Source organism: Oncorhynchus clarkii, chromosome 23 (assembly GCF_045791955.1).
Source record: "Oncorhynchus clarkii lewisi isolate Uvic-CL-2024 chromosome 23, UVic_Ocla_1.0, whole genome shotgun sequence".
NCBI classification, from domain to species: domain Eukaryota; kingdom Metazoa; phylum Chordata; class Actinopteri; order Salmoniformes; family Salmonidae; genus Oncorhynchus; species Oncorhynchus clarkii.
The window spans coordinates 19,864,157-19,882,966 of NC_092169.1; the positions used below are offsets into that span (position 1 = coordinate 19,864,157).

General features: G+C 40.3%; 1 protein-coding gene across 1 annotated transcript in view; it reads left to right on the top strand.

Moving 5' to 3' along the window:
- The first annotated feature begins 768 nt into the window (after positions 1–768).
- LOC139381554 (inactive phospholipase D5-like) overlaps positions 769–18,810 on the top strand; it is a 104,047-nt gene continuing 86,005 nt past the window's right edge. The window contains exon 1 of the mRNA XM_071125188.1: positions 769–1,056. Within this exon, the coding sequence (XP_070981289.1) occupies positions 898–1,056 (159 nt within the window). The 5' untranslated portion in view covers positions 769–897. The remainder of the gene's footprint in view (positions 1,057–18,810) is intronic.

Genomic DNA, 18,810 nt, shown 5'->3' on the forward strand with positions numbered 1-18,810 from the left:
GAATCAAGCTGAGGTATCCACCTACAAATGTGTGGGTCCCAACAAACTCCCAACAAACAAAAGGGTAGCATAGGTGAAAATAAGCCATTGTTATCTCATTGATTGTCAGGAAGGCAGCCTTTCATGCTACAATGTGTCCAAATTAAGGAGCTCTGACTGTAGCTCTGGGAAAGCAGGTTCTGTCTGGGTAATTAGACGTCAAGCTCTATTGCCTGTGCGGTGCTTGATGGGCTGAGGTCAACAGAGGTTACTGCAGATCATACATGATGTCATACATGTGTATGTCTGTGTCTGCAGATAATACAGAATGTCATACCTGTGTGTCTCCACAGATCATACAAAATGATGTCATACCCAGGGCCGGATTACCGAACGTGCGTGCAGTGCTTTTGGGGGGGGTCCCAGATGGCATATGAAAAAATAAACTCAGCCTCATGGCAAAATGTGAGCAAAAGCATGATAAAACGGTGCGTGTGTAACTGTGTGTGTACACATTCAGTTGTTTATGTTTGCGTGTGTGCATATCTTTTTGATTAGTCTGTGAAGGCTCCCTCTGACAACCAGAGATATCACTGCTTGACGTGGAGAGTGGTGAAGGTAGAGACAGAGGAGATAGAAAGACCTAGAAACCAGGAGAAGCAGGGAGGGAGGGGGATAAAAGTGCCAGAGAGAGAGAGAGAGAGAGAGACAGGGTAGAGTGGAGCAGCCTGCCTCCCTAACTCTGCCAGCACCGACAGGCAGTGTTGCTGACTCTACTGGGGTCTGATCTAGACGGGTCTCTTCTTCCTCCGTCAGTTTCTTCTTCCTCCTTCCGCACAAAATATGGGATCCGTGAGCCCCAAGCCAGGGGTCTGAGCAGAGGGCTTCTCCAGCCGAGCCTGACATGAGGGGACGGAGATGCGCTCAGCCGGGCTGCCTACAGTGGGCTTTATGGAGCTCCAGCTGAAGGGGGGTGGTCCCCTGGTGGTCCCGTCGAATACCATCTACAGCACCGTCCAGCAGCAGGACTACTCTGCAGGCGTATGGCTCCGCAGGAAAGAGAAAAAACTGGAGCATGTAAGCTTTCAGATGTTTGTCTGATAAGTTACTGTACTTGTGAAATCTACAGAACAGCATTGTGGGTCTATCGTTATTTGTAAGTTGGTGTTGGTGTTAGGTATTTTTTATCTGGTTGTTTCTATAGTTGAGTGTTTTGGGTTAGCAGTTCCCGTGCTTCTTTGTTATATGTATTCACTGGCTGCTGCATGATCTTATCTGCTTTAGTAGCGACTGCACTGTCTGACATAAATTATACAGTTTGACTTTATTGCTGCAGACAGCTATTGCATTATTAATTGCTCTCCTTTAGAGTGTAGAAGTTGGGTTCAGACTGCACTGTATGTTACACTGTCCTTCTCTCAGCACATATCAAAGCTGCAGGTTAAAGTTACATCTAGACTTTGTTTCCTCTATCGAAATCGCTCCTCTTTCACCCCAGCTGCCAAACTAACCCTGATTCAGATGACCATCCTACCCATGCTAGATTATGGAGACGTAATTTAGAGAACGGCAGGTAGGGGTGCTCTTGAGCAGCTAGATGTACTTTACCGTTCTGCCATCAGATTTGCCACCAATGCTCCTCTTAGAAAACATCACTGCACTCTATACTCCTCTGTAAACGGGTCATCTCTGTATACCCGTCGCAAGACCCACTGGTTGATGCTTATTTATAAAACCCTCTTAGGCCTCACTCCCCCCTATCTGAGATATCTACTCATCTTCCATCCCTGGGCCGCGACTGGAACGAGCTGCAACGAACACTCAAACTGGTTTTATCTCAATTACTTCATTCAAAGACTCAATCATGGACACTCTTGCAGACAGTTGTGGCTGCTTTGCATGATGTATTCTTGTCTCTACCTTCTTGCCCTTTGTGCTGTTGTTTGTGCCCAGTAACGTTTGTACCCTGTTTTGTGCTGCTACCATGTTGTGTTGTTGCCATGTTGTGTTGCTACCATGTGTTGTCATGTTGTATTGCTACCATGCTGTGTTGTCATGTGTTGCTGCCATGCTATGTTGTTGTCTTAGGTCTCTCTTTATGTAGTGTTGTGTTGTCTCTCTTGTCGTGATGGGTGTTTTGCCCTATATTTTTATTTTATGTATTTATATTTTTAATCCCAGCCCCCAACCTCGCAGGAGGCCTTTTGCCTTTTGGTAGGCCGTCATTGTAAATAAGAATTTGTTCTTAAATGACTTGCCTAGTTAAAAAAGGTTAAATAAAACATTAAAATATTAAATAAATGTGTTAATTCTCCCAGTGCTCAGTTGATGCTGTTAGCCTGAGCCGGATGTAGAGGAGTGCTGGCATTGTTTAACGATTTGCTCCTCGTAGCCATACTCTGAATCACAACTGATTTATCCATATGCTGTTATAAGTGATGCTTCAATGTGCTCTTCTTATTGAAGGAAGTTAATATGAGTCAGACTTAGAGTAAAGCTTTGTTTTTTGGCTTTCTTCCAGTCAGTATCTTAAAAGTGGAGTAAAAGGCTTAAATTCATATTCATCAAGGCATCTATTCATATTCATCAAGGCATCTATTCATATTCTATCAAGGCATCTATTCATATTCATCAAGGCATCTATTCATATTCATCAAGGCATCTATTCATATTCATCAAGGCATCTATTCATATTCTATCAAGGCATCTATTCATATTCATCAAGGCATCTATTCATATTCTATCAAGGCATCTATTCATATTCTATCAAGGCATCTATTCATATTCTATAAAGGCATCTATTCATATTCTATCAAGGCATCTATTCATATTCTATCAAGGCATCTATTCATATTCATCAAGGCATCTATTCATATTCTATCAAGGCATCTATTCATATTCATCAAGGCATCTATTCATATTCATCAAGGCATCTATTCATATTCATCAAGGCATCTATTCATATTCATCAAGGCATCTATTCATATTCATCAAGGCATCTATTCATATTCTATCAAGGCATCTATTCATATTCATCAAGGCATCTATTCATCAAGGCATCTATTCATATTCATCAAGGCATATATTCATATTCTATCAAGGCATCTATTCATATTCTATCAAGGCATCTATTCATATTCATCAAGGCATCTATTCATATTCATCAAGGCATCTATTCATATTCATCAAGGCATCTATTCATATTCTATCAAGGCATCTATTCATATTCATCAAGGCATCTATTCATATTCTATCAAGGCATCTATTCATATTCATCAAGGCATCTATTCATATTCATCAAGGCATCTATTCATATTCTATCAAGGCATCTACAAAAATGCAAATGTACATGTAGATACAGTCCAGTGGATTGTTCATCTAGTGCAGGGGTGCACAATTAGAATTCAAAGAGGTCCAGTGACTAACATTTTCTCCCCCCAAATGTCTAAACCATTAAAATGTCTAACGTGCATATGTAGTTCATGTATATATATAGCTAATAAACAAAGTACTACATTTCAATAACATTTCAACAATATTTATTGCACATTTTCAATGCAGACACATTAAACATGAGGTAAAATAAATATGCAGACTAACCATAAATAAAAGTAGGCCTATCACAAATGTTCTCATTTCAAGAAAAACAAGACTGCATCTTCACAAAAAAATAACAAAAGTGCCTGTTTCTGAAAAAAGTGCTATGATTTTTGAACAAATAAGAAACCACAGGTTTAATATTTACCTTTCCTACTCTTTCCCACTTCACTTCTCCATCTCTCTTCGTTAGTGAGAGAAATGGGCTGTTGCTTGCCCTGCCAGTAATTTGAACCTTGGCTGGAATGAAGTCAGTGCCATTCTCATGCACATATGTAGGTGCTCATTGGTGAGTCTAGAACGGTACTTATTTTTAATGATGTTTATAGTGGAGAAAGAAGATTCACAGCTGTATGTGGAGCCAAACATGCTCAAGGTGTGTAGTGCTACTTTGGTTAGACCATGGGAAACAATCACAGGCCTGTTTTCTGCCTGCAGCCAGAAAGTGTCATGATCAGTTAGTTGAAAGTGCTCTCTTAGTGCAACATTTGCTTGCAGATCAATCAGTTCCATCTGTAGAGATCCAGCATGTGCCCACTTGAAGGTCTGTGTCACCTCCTTTGAAAATCCCCTGAAATCTGTGATGAGGAATGGATTCTCAATTGGAAGAAGGAGATGCTGTGCAAGGCTGAAGCTATCAAAGCAATTTATGAAGTTTCCTATCAGCTTATCTATGAAGAGAGAAACATCTCTCTCACCCTGAATCTGTTCCTGTACTTTTGGGAAGTGTGCAAAGTCTCATTGAAGATCTTCCTTGAGCACTTCCAGTTTCCTGTGGAAGGAGCGGACAGATGTCATCAAATCACAAGCTGAAATGTTCTTACCCTATAGTTTCACATTGAGCTCGTTAAGGTGTGATGTCTACCAAAAAAGCAACAATATCCATTTTGCAATTGTCTTGCAAAAAAAGTGAAAACTGGGTTGCCTTCTGACTCTTGAGCTGTTCTAAGAAAACCGTTATTACCTTTCGAATGGACCAAAAGCCTTCCAACACCCTGCCTTTACTGAGCCATCTTATGTTGTTGTGCACCAATAGGTCATTTGCATTTGCCTCAACTTATTTCATCAATTCTCTCAGCAGGCGATGTTGATGAGATGAGGATGCCCTGAGGAAGTTGATGAGTTTCATCATTGTATTCATCACTTCAGCATACACTTCTGACAGATTGGCGCACAGGACAGACTGATGAGTGATGCAGTGGTAAGCTGTGAGATCAGGGTTGTCCTCTTTCAGCTGTGCCACAGCTCCTCTCTCTCTTCCTATCATGACAGGGAACCCATCTAAGGTGATATACACCACTTATTGTAGATCTATCCCCCTCTTTCTCAGCATCTCCTTTAGGGCCATGTCTATGCCCTTTTCTCTTGTATGTGTCTCGAGTGGTGTTACACCTAACAGGTCTTCACAGAATTTCTTCTTCTCTAACATACACCAGAGAAGCTGGGCATGATCATTCACATCAGTAGATTCATCAACAACTAATGCTATGCATTGTGCACTCCAAATAGCTTCATCAAGCTGTGTTAATATGCATTGTTAACATTCACTTTGATTGGCTGAGTTTCATGAAGTTATTTAAATAATGCACGTGATTGGACAACACACAGTAGTATGGGGCGCTGTCTGGGACCTTCCCAGCGCAGTATGTGTACATTTAAAAAAAGGGTTGCTTCATCAGTATTTAATTTAACAATTATTTATGAGAAATGTGTCGAGGTCCAGAGAGAACCTTCACTCGGTCCGTACCAGGACTGAGGTCCCGCCAATTGTGCACCTCTGATCTAGTGGCTAGCCTGCAGCCAGCGTTTTGAACTGGAAATGTTGCGTTGACTATTTGATGTTTCAATGGGAGATGGCATTGTCTGAGTGATGTGGTAACACTTTACATTAAGTGGCCCCTATTACTATGTAAATAACACAGTAATACTATGTTAACATTGTAGTTACATAGGTTTTAATATGTAATCACATGGTAATAGGGTTGTTGCGGAATCAGTTAGTACACAATTGGAACAAGGGATGTGTAATTACAGTCCCTTGCTGAACGTTATACCACATGTAACTACACTGAACAGAAATAGAAACAAAACATGTAAATTGTTGGTCCCATGTTTCATGAGCTGAAATAAAAGATCCCAGAAATGTTCATTATGCACAAAAATGTGTTTACATCCCTGTTAGTGAACATTTCTCATTTGCCAATATAAGCCATCCACCTGATAGGTGTGGCATATCAAGAAGCTGATTAAACAGCATGATCGTTACACAGGTGCACCTTGTACTGGGGACAATAAAAGGCCACTCTAAAATGTGCAGTTTTGTCACACAACACAATGCCACAGAGCATGCAGTTGGCATGCTGACTGCAGGAATGTCTACCAGAGCTGTCGCCACAGAATTAAATGTTAATTTCGCTAACATAAGCCAACTCCAAGGTCGTTTTAGAGAATTTGGCAGTATGTCTAACCGGCATCAAGACCACAGACCACGTGTATGGCGTTGTGTGGGCGAGCGGCTTTCTGATGTCAACGTTGTGAACTGAGTGCCCCATGGTGGTGGTGCAGTTATGGTATGGGCAGGCATAAGCTAAGGACAACGAACACAATTGCATTATTATCGATGGCAATTTGAATGCACAGAGATAACGTGATGAGATCCTGAGGCCCATTGTCGTTCCATTCATCCGCTGCCATCACCTCATGTTTCAGAATGATATTGCACAACCCCATGTCGCAAGAATCTGTGCACAATTCCAAGAAGCTGAAAATGTCCCAGTTCTTTCATGGTCTGCATACTCACCAGACATGTCACCCATTGAGCCTGTTTGGGATGCTCTGGATCGACATGTACGACAGCGTGTTCCAGTTTCCGCCAATATCCAGCAACTTCATACAGCCATTGAAGAGGAGTAGGGCAACATTCCACAAGCCATAATCAACAGCGTGATCAACTATATACGAAGGAGATGTGTCATGCTGCATGAGGCAAATGGTGGTCACACCAGATACAAACTGATTTTCTGATCCCCTCCCCTACCTTTTTTTCCAAAGGTATCTGTGACCAACAGATGCATATCTGTATTCCCAGTCATGTGAAATCCATGGATTAGGGCCTAATTTATTTATTTAAATTGACTGATTTCCTTATATGAACTGTAAATCTTTGAAATTGTTGCATGTTACTTTTATATTTTAGTTCAGTGTGCTTATGTTATAACACATTTTCTTGTTCCACTATGTAACCGTTTTGTAATTACATGTTTGAAAGTCACCTGTGAATTACCATGTTAATAACTCAAACCATAATCTGATCTTGTTACATGTAGCAACAAGGTGTCACTACCATTGAATCCACATGTAATACCAGGGTTGATAAATAGACTAGGACCTGGTAACAACAATTGTAACAAGGTACATCCTGTCATTAACTACTGGTAATTTTCTATTTGTTTATTTCTATGTTATGACCTGGTTCAAAGGTGATACCAAATAAAGTATAATCTAAGAACAATGTAGTTGCATAGGATATACTTGTAATTATCATGTACCTAACCAGGAGCAAGTAACTTAATGTAAAGTGAACCCAGTAGGGTATAACCTTTATAATTAGGATGTAACAACCTTTGCAGATAATATTCTAACCAGGGGAAATGAGACAGGAGAGCATTTTTCAGTTTTACTTTTCTTAAATGGATTTGACATAGACTCACAATCAAATTAAATTCCCTATTTCAGGCTCAAAGCAATAACTATTTTAGTTAGTAAAAACACAATTTCCCCATCATTCACTAATGTAGCTAGCTAGATGGCTAGCTAGGCACTGGTAGCCTAATGTCAGCACCTTTTCCACATTTTAATAAATGTTACTAAATCACAAAACTCATGAAACATTTAGTTTCAATGTTATTTCACTATTTGAGACCTACATAGCTTTTTTTGCACATTACAAACCTTTAAAAGCATGACAAATTACTGAGACTGAAATATCATATGGCTTCCATTTTGGCTGCAGAGGAGAGTGTGAGAGGTATTGATCAGTGATGTAATGGTAAAAAAAATAGGTGGGTAAACTCTGATCGCCTCTCGGGGTGAAAAACTCCCCATACTTTCAATGCTCTGGTGTCTAGCCAAAAGATTCCGACCCTACTGTTACGCTTGTTTACACTGAGCTGCACTGGGGTCGGAATGGATTCATGGTTAGATTAAGACACCGCAGAGCCGGCGCAAGATATGGGTCGGAAAACATTCTCAATGCGGGGATGGGGTGTGCCACTGTACATCAAGAATATTAAAATACTGCTAGTTTTTCAGGAAAACTGCCCTTTTCATCCTCATGCTAGCTAGCAGTAGCCACCACCGCCATTGTGGAATGGCACTTCGTGTTGAACAACAAAGGGGCGGATTGGCTGCACTTCAACAAGAAGTGACATTCCATAATGGCTGCTGTGGTTACTGCTAGCTAGCTTGATGATGAAAAGGGTAGCTTTACAGAAAAACAAATAGTCCTTCAGTCTTCCCGGTGTAACAGTTGGGATGGGATAATTCGGAGTACAAAGCAATTTCTTATACCTGGATTGAGATAAGTTTGGTTAGAGCCTGTAAGGAAGCATTTCACTGTAACCTGTTGTATTCGGCGCACGTGACAAATAAACTTTGATTTGATTGGTTTTCCGCACCAATATCTTGCTTCGGTGCCAATAACGCCAATCAACGCGCCAATAACCATCTCCCGTGGTGTCTTAATCTAACAATGATGGCATTCTTATTTTTTTTCTTTTCTTCTTTTGAATGTGGAAACGTCCAAATGTCCATCTATTTATTAATAGTTAACAAAAAGGTTAACTGTTTTAAAAGTTTATTTAAATGATTTTGTATAAGTGAGAGTTCACCAGGAAGTGATGTCACACTGACCTCTCACACTCTCCTCTGCAGCCAAAATGGAGGTCACGTGCTATTTTTTTCCAGAATCCTTGGGACGTCCCTACCACCATTGAAGTTGACATTTTAAAAGGTAAGGGCAGGGGTTAGGGCATGGACGTCCCAAGGATCCAGGATACCATTTCCGTCTCTTAATTTTTCCTGTTTAGGCCTATAAAGATTTGTAATGTGCAAAAGTGCAATCCAAGTGTCAAAATTGTGAAATGTTTCATATGTTTTATGACTATTTTGTCATGTTTATTGATTTGTTAAATGTGCTGACATTGTGCCAGTGCTTAGCTAGCTAGCTTTACCACCACCCTGTTAGTAGGTTTTACTAACTATAATAGTTATGGCTTTGAGTCTGAAATGGGGAATTGAATTTGATCGGTGTCTTTGTCAAATCTCTTAAAGAAATGTATCCTGGTTAACCTATTAGCCTAAGATTGTTACGTTGTAATTAAAATGTCACTTCACTTTACAAGTTGCTTGCTCCTGGGTAAGTACGACGTGAGTACATGTATATCACATGTAACAACATTGTAATTACAGTTGGTTGTTAAATATTGCTACATTGAAAGTGCAATGTAACTTAAAAGGTTTAAATCTAATGTTCTCCTGTCTCCTAATTTCTCCGGTTTAGCCTATTGTCTGTAAAGGTTGATACATTGTAACTACATGGTAATTATAAAGGTTATACCCTACTGGGCTTCACATTACATTAAGTTGCTTGGTCTAGGGTAGTTACATGATAATTACAAGTATATACATTGTTCTTACATTACACTTGATTTGGTATAGCTTTTGAGCCAGGTCATAAACAAATTTAAAATGACTGGTAGTTAATGACAGGATGTGCATTGTTACAATTGTTATTACCAGGTCCTAGCCTATTTATCAACCCTGTTATTCCAGTACATTCCATGGTAGTGGCACCTTGTAATTAACAAGGTCATATTTTAGTTTGAGTTATTAACATGGTAATTCACAGGTGACTTTCAAATGTGTAATTACAAAAAATGAGTTACATAGTGGAACAAGAGAATGTGTAATAGCATCAGTTGTTACACATGTGGAATAACCTTCAGCAAGTGAATGTGTAATTACACATTCCTTGTTTCAATTGTGTAATAACTGATTTCGCAACAACCACTATTATCATGTAGTATGTAGTAAAATCTATGTAACTACTGTTAAGTTATTACTGTGTTAGATACATAGTTATAGGGGCAACTTAATGTAAGCGTTACCAGTGATGCTTTAGCAACCCAGCTTTCTCTGCTCTGCCTGCATATCCAAAGAGGAGAGGAAAGTCTGCAGCTGCAGCCTCTTCAAACGTGCCTAACTCCACTCCTGGCTGCTCATCCTGTCACACCATGCAGTTAGCCAGCTCTTACAACCCCCCCAGAAAGGAAGCTATTTCCTTCCTGAGTTTCACTCTGTGAAATTTGTTGCAACAATTTATTAAGTCTTGAAAAAGTCTGCAACTTCATTGAATTCGGAACAGGGCAATATGTGGTATTTTTTTTATTTCACCTTTATTTAACCAGGTAGGCTAGTTGAGAACAAGTTCTCATTTACAACTGCGACCTGGCCAAGATAAAGCAAAGCAGTTCGACACATACAACCACACAGAGTTACCCATGGAATAAACAAACACAGTCAATAAGACAGTAGAAAAATAAGGAAGTATATATACAGTGTGACTGTATGAATGACTGTATGAAAACAAAACAACACTTGCGATAATGTATTCTGTACCTTGCTTTCGTGAAACTTGAGTCTTGAAGAGAATAAAGTAATCAACACCATTCCACCATGAACAGTCACCCACCTTAAATCAACTGTGAATAGGGCATAATCTTTGTTTTGCTCTGAGAACTCAAACTCATAAACCGCAAGCGCAGAGAGGCCGAGGGAAATAGTTTGGGAGAGTCGTGCTGCGCCATGAAGCAGTAGAGGTATTATGCTTGCTGTTAAAAGCAGTGAAGATTGTAAATGGCATGGTGTTGAAGGTTTATACAAATATCCGCTGTTTAAAACTAAATGTTAGTCTAAACGAAATGTGACATAATGTCTAGATGCTTTTTATAGTGGAGATCAACTTTATAACTTCCCTGTCTGGGCTGATGAGATAGTGGATTGTGCAGTCAAATGGAACGGAGTAAATAGGCATTTTAATGTCATAGATTTAGCCGGTGGTAACTTGTGGAATTGACACTGGGTAGAATGCGCTTTTAACCAATCAGCATTCAGGATTAGACCCACCCGTTGTAAATTGTGAGGTGTGATATGATAGGTTCAGCAGGCGTTCACCCACACAACTGATAAGGAAATGTGATTTAATAAATTATTAGAATATTACACTCCTGAAACCATAAATCTGAAACCCTGTGATGTGTATGAAATTGATTTCAATCATTAGACTATCATAATACATGTGTGTAATTTGAATCATTAGATTATCATAATACATGTGTGTAATTTGAATCATTAGATTATCATAATACATGTGTGTAAGTGTTAGTCAGTAGAATCATTCGATTATTATATTATAATACTGTGTGTGGTTTTAGTCAGTGGAATAATAATATATCCTGGAGTGTAGTTCTTAGTCAGAATCAACGTTTTGGGAACAGTGTGTCTAGTATTTTGATAACAGACTGTCTGTCTGAGCCAGATTCGGGGCCGACCTTGGCTGGGACACTGAGAACTTCCCAGTCCCAGGTCTCTCCCTATTTTAAGGGAGGGCAGGAAGACGCTATTCTCACGGACTCCCCTAATCTCTATTGGTTGTGCAAATTTGATGGTTTGTGTGGAAGTATGTGTGTCACTATAAATTGAAGGTCTTTGTGCTGTGCACGTCAGAACGTTCCGTGAATAAACATTTAACTTTGGTAGACTGGGCCTCTGTCTGTTCTCATTTCTATCAGTATCTTACAAATCCTGATATAACAGACTGAGAGTAATACAATTGAATTGGTTAATGAACAGGAGAACAGAATTATCTTAACAACAACCCACGGGATACTGCTAGAGAAGAGCATCGCCTTTCCTTCCAGTTGCTGCCACTGACTGGAACGAACTGCAAAAATCACTGAAGCTGGAGATTCCCATCTCCCTCACTAGCTTTAAGAACCATCTGTCAGAGCAGCTCACAGATCACTGCACCTGTTCATAGCCCATCTGTATACAGCCCATCTATCTACCTCATTCCCATACTGTATTTATTTATTTAGCTCCTTTTGCACCACAGTATCTCTACTTGCACATCCATCTTTTGCACATCTACCATTCCGGTGTTTAATTGCCATATTGTAATTACTTCGCCACCATGGCCTATTTATTGCCTTAACTCCCTTATTTGACCTTATTTGCACTCACTGTATATAGACTTTGTTTTCTTTTTTTTTCTACTGTATTATTGACTGTATGTTTTGTTCATTCCATGTGTAACTCTGTGTTGTTGTATGTGTCGAACTGCTATGCTTTATCTTGGCCAGGTCGCAGTTGCAAATGAGAAATTGTTCTCAACTAGCTTACCTGGTTAAATAAAGGTGAAATAAAATAAAAAAATATCATGTCTGTCTATCCGACATTTGCAACATTGTTTCAATATTCAAATTCGATATCCAACTGTCATAGTAATGAACGTGTAGAGGTCGGGAGTCGAGATGAGAGAGTGAGGCAGGCAGCGTTTCTCAGCAAGTCGAATCAGCTGGCGTTCCTTTTTATGGATATATACAAATAAATTTTAATTGAAAAAAGGTCAAACAAAACGAAGTGCAGCTAGTTTGCAGTCTTTCCAGCTTCAGTTTGAAGTTATTTTGTTAGCTGTGTTGTTGTCTAGCTCCTCTGAACAACAGTGTCCTAACGAGAGATATTTTTATGCCAGGCGAAATCGTGCCTCGTTAGCTCATTGTTATGGATGTGTTGTTATGTGTTAATAACATTTAGACTACGTTACCCAGCAGGCTATGTGGGAGGCGGATGATTGAAGAATGCCTTGCATGGCTAAACATGGAGTTTTCTAGCCGAAGTATGTTCATTGAAAGTAGTTAAACCTACGCCCCAGTTTGTCATTATACAGTATAAGGAACAAACATAACATGGTGTCAGATTGGTAGTCTCTATGACAAGACAGAGAAAAGAAAGGAGTAACTCTGCAAATTTCCGCGACGAAAATTGAACATTCTACCACAAGTCAATTGACGTGAGTAGTCGAAGATGCTAGCTTGCAAGAGCGAGGACAACGAGCCGCAGCAGTGAGTGACAGCAGCGAGAGCGAGGCTGCATTGGAATCTGTTGAAGAGCAAGTTGATGAGCAACATACTGAAGTAAGAGAAATTGACACTGTTCCTGTTCTCCGTCATGGATAGGCGTAGTCCTCCTGCTCCTATGCAGTTAACAGGCAATTTAGCTGACAATTGGAAACGTTTCAAGTAGAGATTCAATATCTACCTAGCAGCCAGTGGTGCAAGGGGAGAGGATGCCAAATTGAAAGCTTCCATTGTTCTGCATGTTATTGGAGAGGATGCATTGGACATTTACAATAGCTTTCAGCAAGACGAGGCAAACTTGACATTGACTGTGCTAATGGCTAAATTTGAGGAGTACTTTGTACCAAGCCAGAACGTCACGTTTGAGAGATACAAGTTTTTCTCTCATGATCAGAAACAGGGAGTCAGTTTTAACCAGTATTTGGCTGAGCTAAACACACTGAGCAAAACGTGTGAATCCTGAAAGACAGGATAGTCTGTGGCATACTTGATAATGGACTCAAGGAGAGATTGCTGCGTGAGCAAGATTTAACTTTTGATAAAGCAGTGAATATGTGTGGAGCAGCTGAAACCACCAGAGCACAAGCTAAAGAGCTGAGCAGCGATGAGACGTCAGTGCATGCAATAAAAAGTGAGGAGCAATACACACAACGCTTTACAAAGCAAAAACAAGCAAAAGAGAGAAATCAAAACACTACATGTGGAAAATGTGGATTTATCCACAAGCCAAAAAAATGCCCTGCATATGGCAAATCATGTAACAACTGTGGGAAAAAATAATAATTTCTCAAAATGCTGCAAAGCTGAGGCTACAAAGAAAAAGGTTCACACAGTTGAGGAGATGGAAGAATTCTTTGTTGATTCTGTGGAAATATGCAATGCAGTAACTACTGAATGGATTGTGCCATTGACTGTGAATGAAACTATAATACCATTCAAGCTTGATACTGGAGCACAGGTAAACCTGTTGTCGCTGGATGACTACAAAACACTGAAGGTGAAGAGCAAAATACACCCGGTGAAAATGAAGGTTACTGGTTATACTGGGGAGAACGTACCAGTCAAAGGTAGCTGCAAAGTAACTTTACAGCACAGAGGAAAACAGTTCAGAGCACAGCTGCTGATTGTGGAAAAGAGTGTACAGCCTATTCTAGGAATCAATGCATGTGAAAAGCTCAATTTGTTGAAAAGAGTGTATGTAGTGACATCACAGACTGAAAATGTCCAAGAATCAATATTGGCTGTGTATGAGGATGTGTTTGAGGGTCTTGGATGTTTACCAAGAGAACACAAAATATGTACTGATGACAAAATTACTCCAGTTGTAAATGCATGCAGAAATGTTCCATTTACACTGAGGAAAAAGCTCAAAGAGGAACTCGGACACATGGAAAAGATGGACGTCATCACAAAAATGGATGAACCTACAGATTGGGTAAGCTCACTGGTTATTGTGGTGAAAAAGAACAGCGATCTCAGGATATGTCTTGACCCGAGAGATCTCAACAGAGCAATCAAGAGAGAGCAGTTGCCAACCAGAGAAGAGATAATGTTGCAGTTTGCTGGAGCAAAGTGGTTCAGTAAGCTTGATGCCTCATCAGGATTCTGGCAAATGAAGCTAGATGATGCAAGCTCAAGGTTATGCACATTCAACACACCTGAGGGCAGATATATATTTCTTCGTCTACCATATGGGATTCTCTCAGCGCCAGAGGTCTACCACAAGACAATCCACATGATATTCGAGCACATTACAGGAGTGGAGACTATGATGGATGGCATCATCGTTTGGGGGTCCACAAAAGAAGAACACGACAGGCGCAGAGACAAGGTATGCACAAATAGAGAAAGAACTACTGGCAAGCACATAAAAGGTTTCACCAATACGTCTACAGACGAAACTTCGAAGTAGAAACCGACCACAAACCATTGGTGTCAATCATGTCTAAGCCACTGAATGATTGTCCAATGAGAATCCAGAGAATGTTGATCAGACTGCAAAAGTATGATGTGAAGATGATCTATACCCTGGGAAAGTTCATGTTTGCCGCCGACACTCTTTCTCGAGCAGTCGACAAGAAGGAGAGTTTCGACACACAGAAAAACACTGAGATTCAGGCCTACGTCGACATGATTGTAGCATCACTTCCTGTGTCTTCTGAGAGAATGGAGATCAAAAGAGAGACCACAGCTGAACAAACAATGACAGAGTTGAAATAAACAACATGGCCTACACAGAAAAACAACTGTTCAAGGAGAATACAGGATTACTGGATGTGCAGAGCAGAACTCACCGTTGTGGATGACATAGTGTTCAAAGGCAACAAGATTGTCATTTCCATGACACTACGCAAAGAAATGCTACAGAAAATACACGAGGGCCACTTCGGTGAAGAAAAAATACAAACGACGAGCATGAGAAGTAATGTACTGGCCAAGAATGAACCAGGAAATCAGCCAGACCACTGCTTCATGTGAACTGTGTTTGACCTACAGGTCAAAGCAGCAAGCAGAGCCGCTAATGCCTCATCCAGTACCCAACAGACCCTACTACAAAGTTGGAGTTGACCTTTTTGACTGCAATGGCAAAAGTCACATTGTTGTTACCGACTACTACTCAACTACCCTGAAGTAGCAACATTGCCAACTACCTCCAGCAAAGCTGTAATCACCTACCTGAAATCAGTCTTTGCAAGACATGGGGTTGCGTCTGAACTGTAATCGGACAATGGCCCGCAGTTCTCAAGTTCCGAATTCCGATCGTTCGCTAACGACTGGGGATTCCGACACAACACCTCCAGCCCCAACTACCCAAGGTCCAACGGCTTAGCAGAGAGTTCAGTCAAAATTGTCAAAGGTCTGATGAAAAAGGCACACGATGGAAAGGAGGATTTCCTAAAAAATCTGGTGATCTACTGCAGCGCACCGCTGCAGAATGGACTTTCACCTGCACAAATGTTGATGGGATGTCGCATCAGAACCACACTACCCATCCATGAGGACTTGCTAACACCCAGAGGTGCTCACAAAGTCAAACTTGCAAAGGAAAAGCAGAAAGACAAACAAAAACAGCGACACAACAAAAGTGCAAGACACTTACCTGAACTGAAACCTGGAGATCATGTACGACCCCGAGACATCACTACAGGAACCTGGATGCAGCAAGGGTGTGTGCAGAGAGAAGTTGCACCGCGATTCTATGAGATCCAAACGGAACATGGATCACAACTGAGACGAAACAGAGTGGATCTAAGGCTGCAGCCATTCACTCAAGGGACTGAGGATCATCAGGAGGATACTGCTGAAGCGTCAAATGCCTTTAGAAATGGACAATTCAGTCAGAACACCCTGACTGACAATGAACACTGTCCAACTGTTTCAGGAAGCACTTCAGCAGAATGACCAAAAAGGACTGCCAGAGCCCCTGAAAGGCTTATTGAGAATTGCTAAAAAAAAAAAAAAAACACCTGGACTGAATGTTTGGTTTATGTGAAAATGAAATAGGTTCACAATAGAGTATTGATGAACAGACTATATTTAGTCTAAAAATATTTAATTTGTTAAGACATTTTTTTGGGGGGGAAGAAATGTGTGTTATTGAAAATGGCATGTTATGCAGGTTGAGTAAACAAATGTGATGTGACATGTGTAATTACATAGAAAAGTTGTTTTATTTTAAAGGAAAGAAGATGTGTTGTTATGTGTTAATAACGTTTAGACGACTTTACCCAGCAGGCTATGCGGGAGGCGGATGATTGAAGAATGCCTTGCGTGGGTAAACATGGAGTTTTATGGCTGAAGTATATGTTCATTAAAAGTAGTTAAACCTACTCCCCAGTTTGTCATTATATAAGGAACAAACATAACAATGGATGTGTCCAAATAAATGTCACTACAAAACAGCTTAAACAAATGCAGCCACTGTTGTTATTCTTTCTGCACTGTTTGGCATGACTGTAAGTTAGCCGTAGTTGGCTAGCAAGCAATAATATGAACGTTGCCAGCCAGGGTGGCAGTGCAACATTTAGAACGAATGACTGGGTTGCGTCCATAGATACAGAACAAAAAGACTGAACGACTGGGTCGCGTCTCTGGCAACCGAACAAATAGAACAAACAACCAGCCGGCTTTGCTAGCAACCCTAGATTTGTTTCGGGACTATATCTTCTGGAAGGTAGAAAGAGTATGAATAAATTAATCATAATAATGTTTTTAATTAAAATATGTCAATCATTATTTGAATATGTTGGTAACCCGTTGTATAACAGTGATAATGTGTTTGGAGGATATATCGGCACGTGAAAATATATCCTCCAAACACCGGCTTCGAGGGCATTATCACTTAATCCTCATACAGTTGAAGTCGGAAGTTTACATACACTTGTTGGAGTCATTAAAACTCATTTTTCAACCACTCAACAGATTTCTTGTTAACAAACTATAGTTTTGTCAAGTTGGTTAGGACATCTACTTTGTGCATGACACAAGTAATTTTTCCAACAATTGTTTACAGACAGATTATTTAACTTATAATACTATATCACAATTCCAGTGGGTCAGAAGTTTACATACAATAAGTTGACTGTACATTTAAACAGCTTGGAAAATTCCAGCAAATGATGTCATGGCTTTAGAAGCTTCTGAGAGGCTAATTGGCATAATTTGAGTCAATTGGAGGTGTACCTGTGGATATATTTCAAGGCCTACCTTCAAACTCAGTGCCTCTTTGCTTGACATAATGGGAAAATCAATAGAAATCAGCCAAGACCTCAGAAAAAAAATTTTTGACCTCCACATGTCTGGTTCATCCTTGGGAGCAATTTCCAAACGCCTGAAGGTACCACGTTCATCTATACAAACAATAGTACACAAGTATAAACACCATGGGACCACGCAGCCGTCATACTTCTCAGGAAGGAGACGCGTTCTGTCTCCTAGAGATGAACGTACTTTGGTGTGAAAAGTGCAAATCATTCTCAGAACAACAGTAAAGGACCTTGTGAAGATGCTGGAGGAAACAGGTACAAAAGTATCTACATTCAGAGTTAAACAAGTCCTATATTGACATAACCTGAAAGGCCGCTCAGCAAGGAAGAAGCCACTGCTCCAAAACCTCCATAAAAAAGACAGACTACGGTTTGCAACTGTACATGGGGACAGAGATGGTACTTTTTGGAGAAATGTCCTCTGGTCTGATGAAACAAAAATAGAACTGTTTGGTCATAATGACCATCGTTATGTTTGGAGGAAAAGGGGAGGCTTGCAAGCCGAAGAACACCATCCCAATCGTGAAGCACGGGGGTGGCAGCATCATGTTGTGGGGGTGCTTTGCTGCAGGAGGGACTGGTGCACTTCACAAAATAGATGGCATCATGACAAAAGAAAATTATGTGGATATATTGAAGCAACATCTCAAGACATCAGTCAGCAAGTTAAAGCTTGGTCGCAAATGGGTCTTCCAAATGGACAATGACCCAAGCATACTTGCAAAGTTGTGGCAAAATGGCTTAAGGACAACAAAGTCAAGGTATTGGAGTGGCCATCACAAAGCCCTGACCTCAATCCTATTGAAAATTTGTTGGCAGAACTGAAAAAGAATGTGCGAGCAAGGAGGCCTACAAACCTGACTCAGTTACACCAGCTCTGTCAGGAGGAATGGGCCAAAATTCACCCAACTTATTGTGGGAAGCTTGTGGAAGGCTACCCGAACGTTTCACCCAAGTTAAACAAGGCAAAGCTACCAAATACTAATTGAGTGTCTGTAAACTTCTGACCCACTGGGAATTAGATGAAAGAAATAAAAGCTGAAATAAATCATTCTCTCAATTATTATTCTGACATTTCACATTCTTAAAATAAAGTGGTGATCCGAACTGCCCTAAAACAGGGAATTTTTACAAGGATTAAATGTCAGGAATTGTGAAGAACTTTGTTTAAATGTATTTGGCTAAGGTGTATGTAAACTTCCGATTTCAACTGTATATCTATGGATATGAGCCAGGAATATAATCATTCACATAACTCAGATAGTGTTTTA